The sequence below is a fragment of the Culex pipiens genome, chromosome 3 (genome assembly GCF_016801865.2).
Source record: "Culex pipiens pallens isolate TS chromosome 3, TS_CPP_V2, whole genome shotgun sequence".
NCBI classification, from domain to species: Eukaryota; Metazoa; Arthropoda; class Insecta; order Diptera; family Culicidae; genus Culex; species Culex pipiens.
Window position 1 is genome coordinate 156,319,488 of NC_068939.1, and position 21,450 is coordinate 156,340,937.

At 35.1% G+C, this 21,450-nt stretch overlaps 4 protein-coding genes across 4 annotated transcripts; all 4 read right to left on the bottom strand.

Moving 5' to 3' along the window:
• Positions 1–4,332: 4,332 nt before the first annotated feature.
• Positions 4,333–6,525, bottom strand: LOC120414031 (probable glutamate receptor). The gene is made up of 5 exons (XM_039575056.2): positions 5,804–6,525; positions 5,618–5,745; positions 4,968–5,562; positions 4,757–4,910; positions 4,333–4,697 (listed from the first exon to the last, which is right to left on the bottom strand). The coding sequence occupies exons 1-5, from the start codon at positions 6,500–6,502 to the stop codon at positions 4,333–4,335; spliced, it is 1,941 nt and encodes a 646-aa protein (XP_039430990.2). The 5' UTR covers positions 6,503–6,525.
• Positions 6,526–8,410: 1,885 nt separating this feature from the next.
• LOC120414024 (ionotropic receptor 75a-like) lies at positions 8,411–9,777 on the bottom strand. Its single transcript, XM_039575049.2, has 3 exons — positions 9,051–9,777; positions 8,840–8,993; positions 8,411–8,781 (listed from the first exon to the last, which is right to left on the bottom strand). The coding sequence occupies exons 1-3, from the start codon at positions 9,522–9,524 to the stop codon at positions 8,411–8,413; spliced, it is 999 nt and encodes a 332-aa protein (XP_039430983.2). The 5' UTR covers positions 9,525–9,777.
• Positions 9,778–14,680: 4,903 nt separating this feature from the next.
• Positions 14,681–16,579, bottom strand: LOC120413619 (ionotropic receptor 75a-like). Its single transcript, XM_039574529.2, has 5 exons — positions 16,190–16,579; positions 16,005–16,132; positions 15,357–15,948; positions 15,144–15,297; positions 14,681–15,089 (listed from the first exon to the last, which is right to left on the bottom strand). The coding sequence occupies exons 1-5, from the start codon at positions 16,577–16,579 to the stop codon at positions 14,719–14,721; spliced, it is 1,635 nt and encodes a 544-aa protein (XP_039430463.1). The 3' UTR covers positions 14,681–14,718.
• Positions 16,580–17,905: 1,326 nt separating this feature from the next.
• LOC120415367 (uncharacterized) lies at positions 17,906–21,347 on the bottom strand. The gene is made up of 3 exons (XM_052710005.1): positions 20,919–21,347; positions 18,335–18,497; positions 17,906–18,276 (listed from the first exon to the last, which is right to left on the bottom strand). Exons 1-3 carry the CDS (start codon positions 21,345–21,347, stop codon positions 17,906–17,908), a joined length of 963 nt encoding a protein of 320 aa, XP_052565965.1.
• Positions 21,348–21,450: the final 103 nt, after the last annotated feature.

Below are 21,450 nucleotides of genomic sequence, written 5' to 3' on the forward strand. Positions count from 1 at the left end.
TCCATCAAAATTGCTTCTAGCGCGATAAGAATATGTACTGCAATTCCACTCGTGTTCTACAGCATTGTTCCAAAATCCCACTCTAACTATGTGAGTTTTACCTCCGCGTTTTTTAACCGTACCATAAACTTCAAAAATTTCATATTGAACTTCTTCTGCTTCTGATTCAAAGTTTGAAATTGCCAAAGTTACACGAGAATCGATGTTGAGATTTTGATTCTTCATAAGTTTAAAAGTGAAGTCTTTGGTATCACCGCTTACAAGAAGCCAACGGTACGATCCGTTAAAGTACCAGTTTTCAGAGCAAATGTCCAACAAGTCAGAACTTCCCGGGCAGCTTAAATCAGCAATCACCGATAACCGGAAATGCTGAGTCGCCATATAACGTTGGTGATTGTTGGTAAATTGTGTAGCACCTTGCTCAAGCGCATGAATTGAACCGGAAAAGTTCTCACTTAGTTTCCTGAACACTTCTATTGTTTCCGACAATTTGCAATAAAGCAAAATCATGGTGTTTGTTTTTTCTCGACGTGAAAACTCATTAATAAGTGAGTAATCTAGAAGTGCTGCAGTTAAAACTAGGTAATCAAGTATGAAAATTCTAAGCATGATATTGAATAACAGACAATTGCAGGGTATTTGGTGAAGAAATGTTATAACCGAACTTTTTGTTCAAATAAAAATCGTCATTTTGATTATAATTAGTCAGCACCGATTATGCTGTCTGCGGACATGAGCAAATTGAAATCTATTTATCAGTAATAACCAACAGTAGCATCATTTACCTTGTCTTTTACAGCAAATTGTTCCAGTTAAATTCAAACAAACTGTTTATCATTCAAATAATCAAATACACCATCTGAGCAGTTCTCTCAGATATCGGTCATTCGTTTTTTTGTATTTTTTTTGTATCGATGGCCTCGTGGCGCGGTGGTTAGCGGCTTCGGCTGCCGATCCCTAAGTTGCTATGGGGCGCGGGTTCGATTCCCGCCTTATCCTCCTGGAGCTTTTCGTTCTATGTTTGTCCCGTTTAATATTAGTATTCAGTCTGCAAAGACGGTGTGATTGTCTTTTTTCATTTTTTTCCAGTGTAGTCCGTATCCATACCTACAACTTTGCCGAAGACACCAAATCGATCAGAAAATTCCTTCAAAAGATACAGATTTTTGAATTTTCATACATCATTTTTGTATGGCAAGCTGCCAAATTTGTATGGAAAATTATATGAACTAATGATGTAATGATCTAATGATGCAAAATGGCTTCTTTGGGCATACCGAAGGCACCAAATAAGTTTCAGTCGGATAAAAAAATACAAAAGTTAAAATTTAAGAAAAAAGACCGATTTCGTAGAGAATTGCTCATCTATTGAGCAGTTCTCTAGTCTTGAGCAAAGCTACACCCAAAAGAAATCACATTTTTATTCAAATTAAATTTTTATTTCAAGGAATTAATTTGAAAATTTTAGCCTATGCAAAATAATTGTATAAACCCGCAGAAACTTAAAATATGCAAAAAAAACGATATCTTGTCAATTTTGCTCAATTCTGGAGGCATATTCAAGGAGGTTTAAGACTATGACAAAGAAACAAACAAACAACAGATTTTTTAACATTTTCCTGCTTTTCCTGCTGACAAACACAAAAAGTGTGAGTTTGTTTGTTTGTCATAGTCTAATACATCCTTCAGATCCAGTGGGCAAACCCGAGCAAGGGTAAATAACACGGGAATACCAAATTTTGGTATTACTTGGGCAAATAACAGGGACCAAAATGTGCCCTTGGTTGCCCAGTAATAGATGGTAAAATACCATGAAATCATACCAAAGTCTTGTATGTGGAAGGGCACAACAATACCAAACCATGTTATTCAAAGGGTAAAATAATACTTCAAAATAAAACCATTTCAATAACAAGTTGAGGTCTTCTGGATTTTTGAACATTGCTTGAATACGAAAACTTGGTATTGCCATGGTTTTATTTTTAGGTATTCCCGCGCCCTTGGAAAATCAGATTTTGGTATTCCTGTGGTCTTCCACATACATGATTTTGGTATGATTTCATGGTATTTTACCATCTATTACTGGGCAACCAAGAGCACGCTTTGGTCGCTGGTATTTGCACAAGAAATACCAAAATTTGGTATTTTCATACCATTTTTAGTGCAGCAGTTGCAGTTAGTAAAAAAAAAACGGAAATGATCCATATGCAACAGCCAAATCTACTCACCTGATGATTCCATGTCGTTCTTAGTGATATTCTTCACCACATCGAATACATTTGTCATTGATGAACGGCCTGTACTTGAAGTTCTTGAAGCTTCTGAAAAATAACAAGATTAAAAAATAAGTGTTATTTAAATGAAACTGGTATGAAATTTATAATAATTCTACAATCTGTATTTGGTTATCCCGACTGAGAGAAATTTCAACGATTTTAAAAAATAAAAAAATCTTATTGGGTTTATAAAAAAATGAAAATCAGCTTTAACATTCTTGGGTTTCACGTCATTTTAGCGCAAAATCAATTATCTCGTCAAAATTTATAAAAAAATTTCACAAAGTTTCAGAGGAATTTGATGAAACACTTCAATACCAAAATGTGGCATCCTGATTTTCCACAATTTCAAGTCATTTCTTTAGGAGCTATATCAAAAATGTTTAAAATCAAGTTTAAAATTTCCGGTTTTCAATGAAGGCATTCGCTTTGAGACATCATTTTAGCGCAAAATTAATTATTTTGTCAAAATTGGTCAACATTTTCCCATAGTTCCAGAGGAATTTGATAAAACACTTTAATACCAAAATAATTTTCCACAATTTCAAGTCATTTCTTCAAGGGGTATATCAAAAATGTTTAAAATCAAGTTTGAAATTTCCGGTTTTCAATGAAAGCTTTCGCTTTGAGACATCATTTTAGCACAAAATTAATTATTTCGTCAAAATTGGTCAAAATTTTCCCATAGTTTCAGATGAATTTGATAAAATACTGTAATACCAAAAGAATACCAAAATGTGGTGTTCGACCATTGACAAATTCTGCAATTTTTCAATATCAAAACAATACCTTAAATTGGTATGATACCACATTTTGCTCTTACATAATCCTTAAGACAAATTTTGAAGGGTCCAGGAATACCAACATCTGGTATTGATACCAGAGGAAGGTATTATTACGCATTTCTGTTGTTATTTACCCATGCTCGGGAAATTACGTGGGAAAAATATAGTTGGACAATTTTCAAAACAATTCGTCTATCATGCACTAGGGGAAATATACCCATTATAATCAAACACCTATCACACACACATCCACACGCAAGATGAGAGTTTAACTGCTCAACGAAAGTCGCCATCAATATCTTTTCACTTGCGCTAACGATTTCAAAGCGCTTAAGATATAAAATTGCTTCCAACTACCGGCAACATGTTCTTTTGCACATTAGTTAGTCACTCACTTGAAAAGTAGTCCCGAAACATGTAAATAATTAGCAAGCGCCATCAAAAAATCAAACGCGCCAAGTCTTTTGACGTTTGAATTTTGACGGCCCATTCCAATCGAAGGCTGAAGAAAACCGAGCGAGAAGCGAAGGCAAATAAAGAACAAAAGGTGGCCACCAACACCACTAGCAGCGCCTGTTGGAGTGAGCCAGTGCTGCCAGGAAATTTTCTCTAGAAATGCTACTTTTCGTGAGTGATCGCTTAAAATTTCATCAATTTTGGCAGCACTAAGCAGACCTAAAAGAGCGCTGGAAGAAAAAAAGAACTAAGCTGAAAATAGGAAAATGGTCGTGGCCCAATGCACTCGAATGCATTTGGGAAATATTTTGTTTAAATGCTTGTAAAAGGAATAGCATAACTTTTAATAAAAGTGAAAATAAACAGAAATGTTCACAAAAAGTTGATCTACTCGTTGGTGTACTTGGTTTTAGTAAATTTCAAGGAACACTCCAGATTATCCAGCATCATTCAAACACGATCGCTTATTAGGCTTAAAATGGGTATATTTCTCCTGTATGAAAATGTCTGGAAAAAATAGAAGTCAAATTCGGTTCGATGATATTAAAATTTAACATAAAAAAATGAGAATATGACATTTTTTTTCTAGACAGTCCTGTTCAAAATATCGTGTGCTTAGTTGGTTAAACTTTTGAGGGTTATTACCATTCATAAAAAAACAAATGTGGGTTTTTGCGTTATGCGTAATTCAATTTATAGAAAATAAAACCATAACCTTTTGCTACTTCAAATAACAGTTTTTATTAATTGCTACCCTAAAACAACAAATTCGTAGTTCAAATGCTCAACAATTACAATAATTTGCAAATATTTTCTCAATCCATCCACCCAAATTTATGTAATTTCTTATCAATCAGATACATTCTAACGCGAAATTCAATCACTTCGACTGCCAGCACGATAAAACTCATCGCCAACCCAAATGTCAACAACAAATACAAACTTGCAACATCTCCAAATCCCACCTGAACAGTGGAAAAACTATCCGTCGAACAGGGCGGTCTTTTGAGGAAAAATCTCCTTCGGTAGTACTGCAACAGGCCGGTATCCATCATCAGCCGGATACTCACGCGAAACGGTTCCTTCAGCGGACTCCCCTTCGGCAGAACCATGTGCAACGGTCGAATGGGGTACAGCTCGATCTCTTGCAGTTCACAAATTTCATAATCCGTGAATGTTTCTTCGGGAAAAGTGTAGGAAATTAATTTTCACGCAAGAATTCAACAAATCTCGACATACCCATAATCCAAGTGTTCACGTACGAAGTATCGCAATGGAAAGCATGTCCTCCTTGCTTAACTAAAGCCGTTCCAAGTGATACGTTGACGAACCCGTACTCGTTCGGAAGGATCTTCCGTTCATACAATTGTAAAATTATTGGTCTTTTTGTTCTCTGCAAATCATTCGAATTTCGCACATCTTGTAGTATTATTCTCATGGAAATACTTACGTTGAAATAATCCCGATTATAAGCAACCTCTTCGATAGACATCTTAAGATTACTTGCAAGCAACTGATCCAGAGTACGAATGTTTTTTGGTGGCAAAACAAGCAAAGCACCGATTATGAAACATGAATAGAATTGGTAAACTGTTATGCAAAATAGTAACACCGTTATCATTATGATTCTTGATGAATAAATTGATGGTGACCCGGAATATCCCTGTTGACAGAAAAATCCAATAGTTACAAGAATAAAATGACAATTTTCAAGCAATCCTCTATGGCGTTCATTATAAAATGCCAGCAATAATACACAAGCCGACACTAGCAGAGTAGCTAAAACCCCAAACCAAAGCCAATTTTGGAACGGCTGAAGAAAAATGTTTCTCGTTCCACTAAGTTTGGGATGCCGGAACAAAGTTATAATCCTTCTTGTAACCAATTCAATTGTTTGATCAAACGATCCCAATCGCTCCGTGGCCAACGCTAGGGGAGTTGTTGAAAAATCCACCATATTTTGCTGCAACTGCCCGATGACTCCCTTTGTCGAGTTGGTCCCAATGATGTCGAGTCCCCATTCGGAGGTTTTTATGTATTTAACGCTGAAAATTTAGGGGTGATATTTAGGCGTTTTTCATTTGTGGTAGGCGATAATACCTGAAGTTAAGGTGAGCACTCAACAGCAATATTGCTCGATATCCAAGTCGATTGGCTACGTAATTTCTAGGTGGCTCTAAGGATAGCAAATATTCTAGCAGGGATTGATTTTTTGGAATTCCAATAGTCTGAAAGTAGAAATAAATAAGCTTAATTGGAACATTTGTTTGCACAACATTTACTCACTGTAACGCTCGTCCAAAGTGTAATTCCCTTAAAATTACTTCGCATACTGTAGTGCTCTGAGCTACAGTTCCAGACAACACCTTCACGTTCCTTCCAAATTCCAACCTGCATCACGTCTAGTTGACCTCCTCTTCGATGAATCGTTCCGTAAACTTCAAAAAGACTATGCTGTTTCTTCCTCGAGTCAAGTACGGCCAACGTTACTCTAGTATCAATGTTCAAACTCTGCTTACTCAGCAAATCTAAACTACCTTTTAAACAACTTCGGCTGATCATAAGCCATCGATAGGATGCGTTAAAGTAACCATTTACAGAACAAACATTCATCACCTCTACAACACGTGGACAGTTAAGCTCGAGAACCAAACTTAGCCTCAAGTGTTCAGCTGCCATCAAACGTTGATGGTGCTCGACAAAATTACTCGGATCCAGTTCTACGCTCCGGATTGATCCGGAAAAGTTTGCACTAAGCATTCTAAACAGTTCTACGGACTCTGAGCTATTACATTGCAGTAGCGTGATAGAAGATGCATGACTTCGTTGAGCAAATTCTCTAATTAACGGATCAATTGAAAGCGTGTTCACCAGGATAACGCTGTTAAGAAGTGTAACTATTTGCATAGTAGTATATTGTCTGTTCAGCAGCTTGCTACTTAAAAGGTGGTAATCATACCTTGTTGTTCTATATAAAGCAAACATTGAATTCGCTCAAAAATTACTGGTTATCATGCTGTCAGCATAGCCAACAACTGTGATCCTAATTGAATGCTAATAGCATTGGATATTTCATCGGGCACGTTTTATTTGCTCTAGCAAGGTTTAACGGTATTATCTTTTATAATTTTTTAACCCTCAACTGCGGCAATTTTTTACTAATATTTGTTTGGTTCTCCCTCTTCGATTTGCGTAAAACTTTGTCCTAAGGGGTAACTTTTGTCCCTGATCACGAATTCGAGGTCCGTTTTTTGATATCTCGTGACGGAGGCGCGGTACGACCCCTTCAATTTTTGAACATGTGAAAAAAAAGGTTTTTTTCAATACTTTGTAGCCTGAAACGGTGATGAGATAGAAATTTGGCGGCGTACTCGAAATTCCGAAAAAAACGTATTCTTCATCGAAAAAAAACACTAAAAACGTTTTAAAAACTTTGCCATTTTCCGTTACTCAACTGTAATTTTTTTTGGAACATGTCATTTTAAGGAATATTTAATGTTCTTTTCGAATCAACATTGATCCAGAAGGGTCATTTTTTTCATTTAGAACAAAATTTTTCATTTTAAAATTTCGTGTTTTTTCTAACTTTGCAGGGTTATTTTTTAGAGTGTAAAAATGTTAGTCGCCGTTGATCATGCCCGTTCATGTTCACCCGCGACAGACACGAACGACGAAAAAAAGAGAAACGTGAAATAGTAGTTTATGCAACAAGTTGCAAAAAGAGGATTTTTTCAGCACGAGTCGTACATTTATCCAACGAGGTTCACCGAGTTGGATAAATACGACGAGTGCTGAAAAAATCAAGTTTTGCAACGAGTTCCATACAACATTTTTTGCAATTCCGAAAAACACCATTGAGTAAAATTTTAAGTCAAATTTTCATGTATTTTGTCAACAAATCGTTCAAATAAAAAAAATGTTGAAAAGTGATACTTTTCGAAACAAGTGCTGAAAAGTTCAACTTTTCAGCACCCATTTCAGTGCTGAAAAGTAGAACTTTTCAGCATTTATTTTGAAAAGTGTTACTATGCGATTCTGTTATTTTTGGTACAGAAAGAAGGCTGTTTCGTCGTTCAAGAATGACAGGAAAAGGAAGTATTTTAACGACGGAATTGCAAAAAAGAACTTTTTCAGAACTTTTTTTTGTAAAATCGCGATAACTCGTGATGTTTATAAGAAAACCCCTTATGTATATATGTCAAAAAAAATTAATTGTCTGCTCTACAACTTTGTACAACATTGTTACACTCTAAAAAATAACCCTGCAAAGTTAGGAAAAAACACGAAATTTTAAAATGAAAAATTTTGTTCAAAGTGAAAAAATGACCCTTCTGGGTCAACGTAGATTCGAAAAGAACATTAAATTTCCCTTAAAATTACATGTTCCAAACAAATTTACAGTTGAGTAACGGAAAATGGCAGAGTTTTTAAAACTTTTTTAGTGTTTTTTTTTCGATGAAAAATACGTTTTTTCGAAATTTTGAGTATGACATCAAATTTTCCAATTTCACATAAAAGTTCCTTTGACACCATATTTCCATCTCATCACCATTTCAGGCTGCAAATTATTGAAAAACATGAGATATCAATAAACGGACCTCGGATTCGTGATCAGGGACAAAAGTTACCTCTTAGGACAAAGTTTCACGCAAATCGAAGAGGGGTCTGGGCACCTGCTGTGTGAGTTGGCGGAGAATTACCCATATTTAAATAGAACCTTGCCAAATTCAAATGTAACAAATCAAACCAAACCCATAAGATGTATTCTTAATATTTAATACTTCTTCGTTAAATGCCTTTTAGAGATTATAAATTGTGGGGTTGGGTTGTAGAGGGTTTATCGCAACATCATTTGTAATAGCTAATAAGAATGCCAAAACATTTTCTGAACAATCAGTCAATCCAGCCCCTATAATTCTTCACAAATTCCTTCGTTTCAAAATATTCCTTTATGCGAAACTCGACAACTTCAATTATCAAAACTGCAACACAAACAACAAATCCTCCGAATAAAATCCAATACAAAATAATCACGTCTTCGAAATTAACCTGAACCGATGCTCTGTTATTCTTCACGCAAGTGGGTCTTTGTATAAACAACTTTCTCTGATAGTACTCAATCACACCGACTTCCATAAATCTTCTCAATGTTACACGAAATGGTTCCTTGAGCGGACTGCCCTTTGGTAAATTTACGTGAATCGGTCTCATGGGAAATAGCTCCACCTGCTGCAGCTCGCAGATCTCATGCTCGGTGAAGGTTTCTACAAATCGATTTGCATTTTTCAACTCTGTTAACAATTGTTTGGACATTTAACTTACCCAATATTAAATTATTTCCATATGTTGTATCACAGTGAAAAGCGTACCCGCCACGTTTCACCAAAGATATTCCCACACTAACATTAGCAAAACCAAACATGTTGGGAACGATTTTCCTTTTAAACAATTCTTGAGCAACGGTTATATTAGTTGTCTGTAACGAAACGTAGAATTGCAACATACATCCCGACATAGAAATCGTTGTTCTCACCTTAAAATAATAATGGTTATAGGCGAGGTCTTCTATCGACACCTTGAGATTGCTGGCAAGCAACTGCTCCAGTGTTCTGATTGTTTTGGGAGGTGCCAGTAGAAAATATCCAATGAAAAAGCACGAATAAAATTGATAAATGAGTATGGAAAACACAATCACTGTAATAATCGTTATCTTCGAAGAACCAATGGACATTTTGCCATGATAGCCTTGTTGGCAAAACAGACCAACGATAATTGTAAAGTATTGCGATATCCTCGACGATCCATTATGGGCTTTAACCAAATAAGCCACCGACAAAACACATGCCGACATTAGCAGGATCACGCCTATTCCGATCCACACCAGGTTATCAAAGGGACTCAAAAATATGTTTCTCACTCCAGAGTTTTTCGGGTGTCTAAACACGGTCATGAACCGGATATCGGCAATCGCCACCGTTTGGTCAAACGAACCTACCCGCTCCGTCATCAATGCCAACGGAAGTGTTGCCAAATCAACTAAATTTTGCTGCAGTTGGCCAACGACTCCTCTCGTCGAGTTGGTCCCAATCGCTTCCAAACCGTAATCGGCTGCCCTGATGTGGTCAACACTGAAATTAAGCTTGCGACGTAATAGTTGCACAACTTGGTAACAGAACCGATGGGCAACGTAGCTTTTGGGAGGCGTTAGAGACCTGAGATGTTCCTCCGCAGTTGTGTTTAGACGAGTACCAAGAATCTGCAAAAGTTTATTTTTCTTAATCACAAATTTACATAAAAGAAATCTTTAACGAACCGCAACTACAGAAATTAATGTTACACCTTCAAGATTGTTTCGAATGTCATATGTTTTAGTTGTTTTTGTCCAAATTGCTTCTTGACCATTTTCTCCGACTTTAATTGCATGAACTTTCCCTCCTCGTCTATGAATTGTACCATAAACCTCGTAGATTTCACATTTCCCTTCGTCGATAGTGGGAACAGCTACAGTAACACTCGAATCAATGTTTAAATTTTGAGTCCTGAGAAAATTCACCGTAACGTCCAATTTATCTTTGGCAAACATTAGCCAACGATACGATCCGTTGAAATATGAATTAATCGAACAAAAATTTAACAACTCATAGCTATTGGAACAGCTCAAATCTGTTACGACAGCTAATCGAAAATGTTTAACTTCCATAAATCTACGGTGATCATTGTAAAATCGAGCTGAATCAATATCAAACAGGTGAATCGATCCCGGGAAGCTTTCACTGAACTCTCGATATAATTTTGACGAATCTAAGGGATCACAACCAAATAGAATCAATGTATTCACATGTTCTCGTTGCAAAAATTTGGCTGCCAGCGGGTAGTCAATGAGTGCACTTGCTGCTTTAGCAACACTCAAAAGGATCGCAAAGTGAAACATATTTTATCGGCAATACCTCACAGACTTGACAGAATTTGTTCGCGAATCTGCTTTTATTGTGCAAAAATCGTGCAAAAATTACATAACTTTTAAGTTTGGCATATTATCGTGTCACAAGTGTGGAACATCCTAGACAGTTCACTTGTAAGGTATTGAATCATTATTGCGAGTCAATTTGAATTTAAAAGCAGCAATTGTAAATTGCACAATTGCAAAACTATGCAATCCTAGCAAATTTCCGAATTGTTACGTATGATGATAACAACATTTCAAATCTAGAATATTCCAGAAAAGAGTTGACTAATGAAACTGCTAACTGAATTGTACAAATACTAGAAGTTATATAATTGTCATTTTTGCGAAAGTTTCAAAGAATGGGTATTGGGTAAACTAAACCCAAATCCCAAATATAAGCTTGATTTGACGCAACAAAAGCTTTGATTTCCAATTCATAACAAAACTTGTTATTTAATCTTTGTTTGAGCATCATTTTAAATGGTTAAACTTCAATTCTTTCATAGTAGTAGTGTTTGGGATTTTTTTCAACATTCGGGAATACAACATTTCGAAACATGGAAACATCAAACATGTAAATTAAATGACCTAGCTTAAAAACGGTTACTTAAAAAAATAACATTCTTTTACATTGAAAATTTGCTTAAATTTCGGAATTTCGGAAAAATGTGTCCTTCGACAATGCATTCAGAAATCAGTCTTTTTTTTGTATTTTTTATGCCATTAATTCTGTAAGGGCCTTCTCTATGCCCATTGCCCATACAAAAAATGCCGTGTGAATATTCAATATTTTTTGGAAGAGAATTTTTGGATCGATTGATCGAAATTTTAGGTGTTAGAAAAGTCAGCTTTGGGAAGACATAAAAAAAATATTTTGTTTTAAATTCACTTTTTTTTGCGCAAAAACATTTTTTTTATTTAAATAAAGTCCAGACTCGATTATCCGCAGCCTCGATTATCCGAAGTTTCGATTATCCGAAGTTCGATTATCCGAAGGTTTGTATGGGACTTCGGATAATCGAATCCTGGCCAAAAAAATGTTTTTTTTTCATATTTTTTATTTATTTAACTTTTAACATCAAATTCGTGTTCTTTGACCCCATTTAAGGGGTTACATACATGTAGAAAATCACGAAATTTCATAATACAGAAAATTCACTAAATTCACTAAAAAGATGATTTTCAATCACTTCTGAAAGTTTCATACAGTTATTTCGTGACTGTACTGAGTATGAGACGATTTAAGTTCACAATTTTGCCATGCGCAAAGCGAACTGTCAAACTTTGTGAACGTTTTTCTCTAAACACCGAGTTGATTTACGGTGCCACGATATCTCGAGATGGAATTCACCAAATTGGCTGAAATTTGGGGTGAAGACTCTCAAGACATATCCCGTGTGCATGACGAAGCCCGATTTTGAAATTTTGCTTTTTAAAAAAATACAAAAATCAAAAACTGTTGATTTTTTATATGAAAAACATAAAAATATTTTTATCTTTTTTTAAAAAAACCTTTTTGAAAATCGGCCTTCGTCATGCACACAGGACCGGTTTAACGAGTCTTCACCAAAATTTTGAGCCAATTTGGTCAAAGCAGTGTTGAGATATCATGGCACCCGTTTTTTGAAACTGCTAACTTAAAATAGCTATATCTCGGCAATGGTACATCCAAATGTCTTCATATTTATTTTGTTAATAGATGAAAATGTATATTTTAATGTCCTGCAAAAAGATTTGAAAAAAGTTTAAATGTGTGCTCTTACCAACCTTTGCCATTTTTGACGATTTACATGTATGTAACCCCTTAAGTCGAATTTGAAAAAAATGACTTTTAAATAAAAAAATGCTTTTTTTAATATGTCATCGCCGCCACCTTGGATTTAAAAGTTCTTAATTATTTCAAAGTAGTTTATGGGTCATACTTAAGCTCGACAATCAAAAATAAGGCAACAAAAAATTATTTTTTTTCGTGATTCGATTATCCAAAGATTCGATTATCCGAAGTGAAATTTTTCCGAGTCCTTCGGATAATCGAGTCTGGACTGTACATTTTTGATATGTTTGAAATGTTTTTGGCAGCGTTTGCCGTTTTTGAAACCATTAATTTTGGACAACACGGTTTTCGAGGTTATTCCACAAAAAGCTTGAAAATTTAAAATTTCAGAAAAAAAGATATTAGGTATACGGTTTATGTACAAACCACGTTGGCTTGTTGTTAGTCGATGCATTGAAAAAATAAAATGAGGGAGGAGGAGGGGGGATGTTTTAAATTTAAAGACCACGTGGATTGTGGACGCAAAAAAAAACTTGTGGCATCCTCGTAAATATGTACCTCAGTTTTGGAAGGGAGGGCAATAAACTGTCAGAAACTGTAACTGTATGTTAAGAGCGAGTTTTTCACCATTGTGTAACAGGTCGTATCGAGGTGCTCCGATTTGGATGAAACAGCGTTTGTTTGTCTATACATGACATGAACTCATGCCAAATAAAAGCCCTCTACGACAAAAAAGTGGGGTAAAACGGGCTTTGAAGTTTGAGGTCCAAAAAACATAAAAAATCTTAAAATTGCTCGCATTTCCGTAAAACTCCATCAAATCCAACTCTCTTAGATGCATTCGAAAGGTCTTTTGAAGCACTTAAAAATGAGCTATAGACATCCAGGATTGGTTTAACTTTTTCTCATAGCTTTTGCAAATTACTGTTAAAAATTGATTTTTTTAAAACCTTACCGTCAACTGGGGCGAATTGGGACACATGGGGCGAATTGGGACAGCAGTTTTAACCATGTTAGAGCACAATATTTTGATTTTTCTAGTTGGTTTCGGATATAACAGACTTAGACCAACAAAATGTGTACACCCATTTCCAAATTTAAAACCTTTAAGTGCTCTAAACACTGCTGTCCCTATTCAGACTGTAGTCCCGATTCACCCCAGATGACGGTAATATCTTTTTGCAACAGCCTCCAACACCCATACTCCCATAAGTCAAAAGTTAGGGAATTTCATGGACTATAAGCCTATGGTATTAACTTTTTGGCCAATCGCAATTTTTCTCATAGTTTTTCGATTTTTCTATAACAAACATTTTACAACGTTAGTTTTTGCCCTGTAGGCTTCCATAGCGGCACTTTTTGGTCTCAATTTTGACATATTCGGAATCCTCGGAAAATTTCACGTTAGTTAGAAGTATTGGAGTTGTAAATTTGAATTAAAAAATTATTAAATAAAACATTTTTGAAAAAAAGAAATCGATCTTAATCACCCTGTGATCAATACGTCATATTCTGTATCAAGTAGACTAAAACCTGTTTTACTCTTTCTAAATGGCTTTTTATCCAATCAAATTTACAACTCCAATACTTCTAACTAACGTTAAATTTTCCGAGGATTCTGAATATGTCAAAATTGAGACCAAAAAGTGCCGCTATGGAAGCTTACAGGGCAAAACTAACGTTGTAAAATGTTTGTTATAGAAAAATCGAAAAACTATGAGAAAAACTGCGATTGGCCAAAAAGTTAATACCGTAGGCTTATAGTCCATGAAATTCCCTAACTTTTGACCTACGGGAGTATGGGTGTTGGAGGTTGTTTCAAAAAGATTTTAAGGTTTTAAAAAAATCCACTTTTAACAGTAATTTGCAAAAGCTATGCGAAAAAGTCAAACCAATCCTGGATGTCTACAGCACATTTTGAAGTGCTTCTAACCTTTCAAATGCATCTAAGAGAGTGGGAATTGATGAAGTTTTACGGAAATGCGAGCAATTTTAAGATTTTGTATGTTTTTTCGACCTACAACTTCAAAGCCCGTTTTACCCCACTTTTTTTGTCGTAGAGGGCTCATATTTGGCATGAGTTCATCTTATGTATAGACAAACAAACGCAGAAAGTTTCATCCAAATCGGAGCACCTCGATACGACCTCTAGAACAAACCGAGCAATATTTACAAATACTGCCTCTTAAAATGAAAAACATCTGAAAAAAAAATCTTCATTCAAAATCACTCCATCGTAATGCTATGCGTGAATTTTAATGTCACTATGTCAATCGTACAGTTTTGTATCAATATGTATTTCTTTGTGTGGTCACTTATTGCTAAAGCGCTTTGAAAGTTATCCTGACTAATAATTATAACTTCAGCATTCATTTAAGTCATTTAAGGAAAAGGGTGCAAAATCATTTCATAATAAGAGTTCAAACATGTTGCGTGGTGAGATTCCAACTTGTTAATCGTAAAATTTAACGTCAAAGATTCTCAATTGATCCAACCCCTGTAACTCTTAGCAAATTTCTTCATTTCAATGTAAGCACATATTCGACAGCTCAACATTTCCAGTACGAAAAAAGCAAAGCTTGTGCCAACTCCAAACAGCAAAATCCAGTACAAATCGACAACCTCTGCCAAATAGACCTGAAGAGAGCCGGAATTATTTTTCAGACAAGCCGGCCTCTTTGTCGTCAGTTTCTTTATGTAGTATTCCATCAGTCCGATTTCCTTCAATCGTCTCAGGGTCACTCGAAACGGTTCCTTCAATGGGCTCCCCTTTGGTAAATTTATGTGAATAGAACGCACCGGGTACAAATAAACCTCTTGTAGGTCACAAATTTCCTGTTCAGTGAATGTTTCTAAACGAAAGGGAAAAATTGGAATAAATCTTTAACAGTTGATGTTTTGTGTACCTAACGCAAGTCTGTATCCATAAGTCGTATCGCAATGAAAGGCATGCCCCCCTTGTTTTACCATAGCTATTCCCATGCTGACGTTCGTGAAACCAAATTCATTGGTGGATATTTTCTTATCGTACAACTCGCGGGCGATTGCAATTTTTGTTTTCTGTAAAAACAAATATGGACTGATTATAATTTGAAAAATTTCCTTCTTTAACACATTACCTTAAAAAAATCACGGTTATAGGAGAGATCTTCAACTGATACCTTAATGTTGGTGGTGATCAACTGCTCTAACGTTCGAATAGTTTTCGGAGGCAGCACTAGAAAATATCCGATGAAGTAACATGAGTAGAATTGATAAATCAAAATAGAGAATACAACCACTGCAATTGTCGCTATCCTGGACAATCCGATTGATATTTTTTCCATACTACCTTGTTGGCAAATCACGCCAACAACAGCAGTTGCACACTGCAAAAAGTCCAAAGAGCACCTTCGTTTTGTGCAAATTGCCATTGTAAATACAAAAATCGACAGCAACACAACAATTCCTATTCCAACCCACACTAAATTCTCGAACGGTTTCAAAAAAATGTGTCGTGCCCCTGAATCCTTCGGGTGTCGGAACACTGTCATGATTCTGACATCTAAAATTCCTACTGTTTGATCAAATGAGCCTATTCGTTCCGCTGTAACTGCCATAGGAGTTATTGAGAAATCCACTAAATTTTGTTGAAGCTGTCCAATTATTCCACTGGTTGAATTTGTTCCAATGGCTTCCAAAGCGTAGTCACGTGTCCTAATAAAGTCAACTCTGAAAAAATGGTTTTGATTATAGTACTTATCAATGGTGCTTTACAGTGATGGTACTTGAAGTTAAGTCGTTGGCGCAATAGTTGCACTATTTGATAGGTAAACCGATCATACGCATAGCTCCTGGCAGGTTTCAATGATCGCAAATGTTCCTCAAGCGTGACGTTAAGGGTTGTGCCAAGTGTCTGGTAACACATTTTAGTTTTATTTAAAAGGTTATATCAATTATTTATAGAACGTACCGCTACAATGGAAACTAATCGAAGTCTTTCCAAATCGCTTCGAATGCTGTACAATTTTGTAGAACATGTCCAGTTTATAATACCTTGGCTGTATTCAGCAACTTTCATCACGTATATTGTACCTCCTCGTTTGTGAATTGTACCATATATCTCGTAGATATCAATTTTCCTTTTTTCAGAAGCTGGAACAACTATGGCTACACTAGAATCGATGTTCATATTCTGGGTTTTCATAAGATCCATTGTTTCATCCAAATCATGCTTAGCAAACATGAGCCAGCGATATGATCCATTGAAGTAAGAATTTGTTGAGCATAAGGTGAGAAGATCATAACTGTTTCTGCACCTCAAATCTGCAATAACTGCAAACCGGAAATGCTTTGCAGACATGAAACGACGATGATCGCTGTTGAAGCGATCTTGATCCATTTCAAAGCGGTGGATGGATCCAAAGAAATTTTCGCTTAGCTGCTTGTACATTTTTGTAGCATTTAAACTTTCGCAATCGAACAGAATTATTGTGTTTGCATGTTCTCTGTTCACGAACTCTGTAACTAAAGGGTAATCAATTAACGAAACTGAAATTTGAACAACATTTAGCAGAAGCGCGAGAAACAACATCTTTTCTAAGAAAATCAATTCAGGCTCAACCGGACACGATCTTCGCAGAACTTTTTTACTATGCAACCAGAAAACTTCGGAGAAGATTTTTATATACACAGAAAAAAAAATCATGGTAATATTACATCTGGGAAGGGGTACATCTTTTATGTCAGAAAAAAGGTGTAATTTTACCTCTGGAAATGTGTAATTTTACCACTTTTCTGTTGTAATGTAACTTTTTCAGTCTAAATTGAGGTAAAATTACATCATAAAAGAGGTAATATTCAACCTTCAAAAATTACAGCTTCCAAATTTACATTATTTTTTTCTGTGTAGCCTTCAGTACAGAAAATTATCTTGTTCCCGAAACTGAAGGGTAATTTGAATTTGAAATCATATGTTTCCAATAACCAGTAAATAATGAGGCATCACTTTTATCACCCGTAATATGATGGTGTCATCAAAAAAGATTATCGCGTTGAAAATTTGTTATCACCATGGTGTAACACATTTTACTCGAACATAGGAAAGTATGGAATCATGGATCCTTCTTATTATTCAATTTCTTTCATAATGTCTGATAAATTACAATGCAAATCACGGGTACCGCGGTATCTCAAGAAAAGATGGACAAAATCTCAAACATATTTTATCTTTTTCTTTTCTTTGTTCAGTTTTCCTCTCATTCCCAAATGTCATCCAACTTATTTAGTTAACAGTTGAAAAAGTATTTTTTAATGCCCTGAAAACAGATTTAGACAGATAGACATTTTTGGCGATATTAACATCTAAAATTTGTTATACGTATACTCCTTTCACCTGTTTCTTTGGTATAGTATTACTTGTGTATAGTTACTATCCTAAGCTAAGGGATGAACTACCTTTCAAGAGCTGAATAATTGAAATTTGGGAAAACTCTGTTGCAGGTGTTGAAAAATCGAGTAAATCTACTGAAGGGAAATGTGATATCATGTGGCAGAAATGTTAAATTCTAGTAAAAATCTTGTTCTATTGAATTGAAAATTGCCATTTATTCAATATAAAAAATTAAGTATTCAATTGTTGTGCTCGATAAGATCAAATTATATAATAAATGCATTTATCCATATTGAGTTAATCCAACCATCCAGTGTAATGCTTTGCGAACTGTTTTATGTCCCAGTACCTTCGCACGCGAAACTCAACTATTTCTATCAATAAAATTGCAATACTAACAGAAGCACCAATCGCCAGCAAAATACAGAGATCCTCAATATCTTCAAGCCGAACCTGCACGGAGGCAGTGTTCTGCTTCAGACAGGGTGGTCTTTTCATAAACAATTTTCTTTGGTAATACTCGGCTAGCCCTATTTCCAGCAGTCGTCTCAGCGTAACGCGAAATATTTCCTTCAATGGGCTTCCTTTCGGTACGTTAAGGTGAACTGCTCGAGGCGGAAACAGACTCATCTCTTGCAACTCGCATATTTCATGATCGGAAAATGTTCCTGAATAAAAATATACTAAAAGATTAACTTTACACTACAGTTATGGTGAAACACTTACTCATGATAAAAGTATTTCCATACGAATTGTCACAGTGAAAGGCATATCCACCTTTTTTGACCAAAGATATTCCCATACTAATATTTGTAAAACCAAATTCATGCGAAAGTACCTTTCTTTCATATAATTCATGAACGACATCAACATTTGTTCTCTGCAAAATAAAAAAAAACATTTAAAGTCGATACACAAAAAAAGATTCATTCATCACCTTGAAAAAATCATGATTATATGAAACATTCTCAACAGAAAGTTTTAGATTGCTTGCAAGAAGCTGCTCTAAGGTTCGAATATTTTTTGGTGGCAGTACTAACAAATATCCTATAATAAAGCACGAATAAAATTGATACAGGAGGATGGAGAAAAGGATCACTGTAAAAAGCGTAATCCGTGACGGGATGATTGAAATTCTTCCTGAATAGCTTTGAAGGCAGAAAATTCCAAAAACCATCAGTGTATACTTGCAATGGAAACGACTTTTTCGCTGCTTAACGTAGAGAATAACTGACAAAATACCTGTTGATACCAGCAAAACTGCACCAATTAAGGTCCAAACCATATTGTCAAACGGTTGCAAAAAAAGATTTCGCGTTCCCCCACTTTTGGGATGTCTGAAGATTATCGTTATTTTAACCGTAGCAAACGGTACGGTCTGATCGAAAACTCCAATCCTTTCTTCTGTAACAGCCATTGGAGAAAATCCCAAATCTATCAAGTTTTGCTGCAGTTTCCCAACAACCCCGTGTGATGAGTTGGTCCCGATGAGGTCGAAGCCGAAATCTGGCACTATGAAGTGTTGAGTTCTAAAAAAAATTGAGCAAATTAAAGTTGTACAATATATTCACTGAAATATAAAAAAAGTACCATATTCCTAAATTCTAGGAATTTTGCCTCCTTTTCTTATTAAGTAATCCAAAAAACCCGATTACTAAATAAGGAAAGGAGCTAAAATTCCTAGAATTTAGGAATTTGGTACTTTTTTTTATTTCAGTGTTAGCAACAATTTGTAATACCGAAAGTTGAGACGTCGTTTCAGCAGTTGAACTATTTGATAACACATTTGAGAGCCTACGTAATTTGTCGGAGGTAGCAAAGACTGAATGTTTTCCTTGACGGTTATTTGCTTGTTAAATCCAAGTTTCTTAAAGGTAAAATGTATATTTAAAAAAAATATGTAACCTAAAACGGGTTGACTTTGATAGGTTTGAGATTTTTCCGCAAAATGAAAAGTACAATTAAAATACGTACGGAATTGTTTAGAATCATACTGACAGTGGTAGAGAAGTGTTACTTTACTATAGTTAAGAAAATGTTGATGAAAGTCTTTATTTTAAACTTCTCAAAGTGTCATGATTTTTTCAATGAACTCGATTTTGAATCGGAAAACATAATGCATTACGGATTCTTTGGACAATTTTCCACTAGGAGAAGGTTAAATAAGTTTGTAAATAATAAAAAATATGTGTTTTTGAAAATCTCCAAATTTATAGGCAATTTTAGTTGATCAAATTTCATGTAAAATGTGAAAACTTGTGATTCGTGAATTCAGTATAAAATGCAATATAAATCGATAATTTCATAAACTAGATTTGACAAATTTCAGGCCAAATTTCGACTTTATAACATTTTTTTCCTAAAATTTATATGTATTTTGTTTAAAAGCTTATAAACTTAGTTAACTAAATATAAACTTTTTTTTTCTGAAAAACTATATCAGCTACTTTAGTGATGGTTCATTTAACGTACAAATAATGTTTGAACATCTAAAATATGATTTTAACAAGAAAAACTATGACTATCAAAGTCACCCCGGAATTTAAACTAAGCATTTTTAACGTAACTATTTTTCTAAACACTATTGAAAAAACTTTTTTTTCCAAAATAGTGCATGGACTTTGTGTGGCCAACCCCAGTACATGTTTTAAAAATAATAATCTTTAGAAAAACCTTAGCTGTTGGAAAATATTCCAAAAATAAATTGAAATCCTATCAAAGTCACCCCGGTTTACGGTACTAATTAAATACGTACGAAATGGTATGGAATCATACTGACTGTGGCAGAAAGGTACCTCAGAAAGAAATTTTAATAAAATTTTGAAAAGTTTAAAAAGTAAGTTAACTACAGTTAAGAAAATGTTGATGAATTGCAATATTTTAATATTCTCAAAGTGTCATGACCTTCTCAATGAACATGATTTTGAATCGGAAAATGTTTTGCTTTTTGGGTGTTTTTTAATACCCCTGACTCTGACTGAATGCGGTTTCAAAAACACCCAAAAAGCAAAAACTGCAAGTTTTGTTTATTGGACCTTTTCAAAAAAAAAATCCAGATTTTAACAAGGAAAACTATGACTATCAAAGTTACCCCGGAATTCAAACTAAGAATTTTTAACGTAGCTGTTTTTTAAACGTTATAGAAAAACCTTTTTTTTTCAAAGATATTTGGCCTACCACAGTACATGTTTTAAAAATAATAATTTTGAGAAAAACCTTACCAGTTGGAAAATATTCCAAAAATAAATTGAAATCATATCAATGTCATCCCGGTTTGTGGTAACACAACATTTAACATCAATTGACCTACCGCAACAGCCCCTTGCAATGTCACCCCTCCAAGATCATCTCGCACATAATATGAGTTCGTAGTGCAGGTCCAAACTATGCCACTACTTTTCGTCTTGGATCCAACTTTCGTCACATGCGTCCTACCTCCTCGTCGGCGTACCGTGCCAAAAATTTCAAAAAACTCTAAATTTTCTTCAATGGTCTCAACCACCACCGTTACACGAGAATCGATATTCAAATTCTGTTTTCTTACAGTATTCATTGTTTTACTCATATTAAACTCCGAAAATAATAACCATCGATATGACCCGTTAAAGTACTCATTTTCTGAGGAAAAATTGATTAATTCATCACTACAATCGCAACTCAAATCGGCTACCACAGCCAATCTATAGTGACCAACTGTCATGAACCGTTGGTGATCGTTGTAAAATCGCTCCGCATTCATTTGAAAGTGATGAATGGAACCCACGAAATTTTGACCAAGTCGCTTGTAGTCCAAACCACCACAGCTGAACATAATCAAAGTGTTTGCCAGTTCTCTTTTGGTA

Coding starts and splice junctions, on each gene's coding strand:
- LOC120413619 (XM_039574529.2), bottom strand. CDS start 16,579: ATGTCTGCAAAGCATTTCCGGTTTGCAGTTATTGCAGATTTGAGGTGC. Junction 16,133..16,189: donor GATTAGTTTCCATTGTAGCG/GTACGTTCTATA, acceptor ATGTGTTACCAG/ACACTTGGCACAACCCTTAA. Junction 15,090..15,143: donor TGGATACAGACTTGCGTTAG/GTACACAAAACA, acceptor CCTTTCGTTTAG/AAACATTCACTGAACAGGAA.
- LOC120415367 (XM_052710005.1), bottom strand. CDS start 21,347: ATGAATGCGGAGCGATTTTACAACGATCACCAACGGTTCATGACAGTT. Junction 18,498..20,918: donor CATTGCAAGGGGCTGTTGCG/GTAGGTCAATTG, acceptor ATGTTTTTTTTT/ATTTTGCAGAGAACAAATGT. Junction 18,277..18,334: donor TGGAAATACTTTTATCATGA/GTAAGTGTTTCA, acceptor ATTTTTATTCAG/GAACATTTTCCGATCATGAA.
- LOC120414024 (XM_039575049.2), bottom strand. CDS start 9,524: ATGACGGAGCGGGTAGGTTCGTTTGACCAAACGGTGGCGATTGCCGAT. Junction 8,994..9,050: donor ATAACCATTATTATTTTAAG/GTGAGAACAACG, acceptor GTTTCGTTACAG/ACAACTAATATAACCGTTGC. Junction 8,782..8,839: donor TGGAAATAATTTAATATTGG/GTAAGTTAAATG, acceptor ATCGATTTGTAG/AAACCTTCACCGAGCATGAG.
- LOC120414031 (XM_039575056.2), bottom strand. CDS start 6,502: ATGTTTGCTTTATATAGAACAACAAGGTATGATTACCACCTTTTAAGT. Junction 5,746..5,803: donor CACTTTGGACGAGCGTTACA/GTGAGTAAATGT, acceptor TTCTACTTTCAG/ACTATTGGAATTCCAAAAAA. Junction 4,698..4,756: donor CGTGAACACTTGGATTATGG/GTATGTCGAGAT, acceptor CTTTTCCCGAAG/AAACATTCACGGATTATGAA.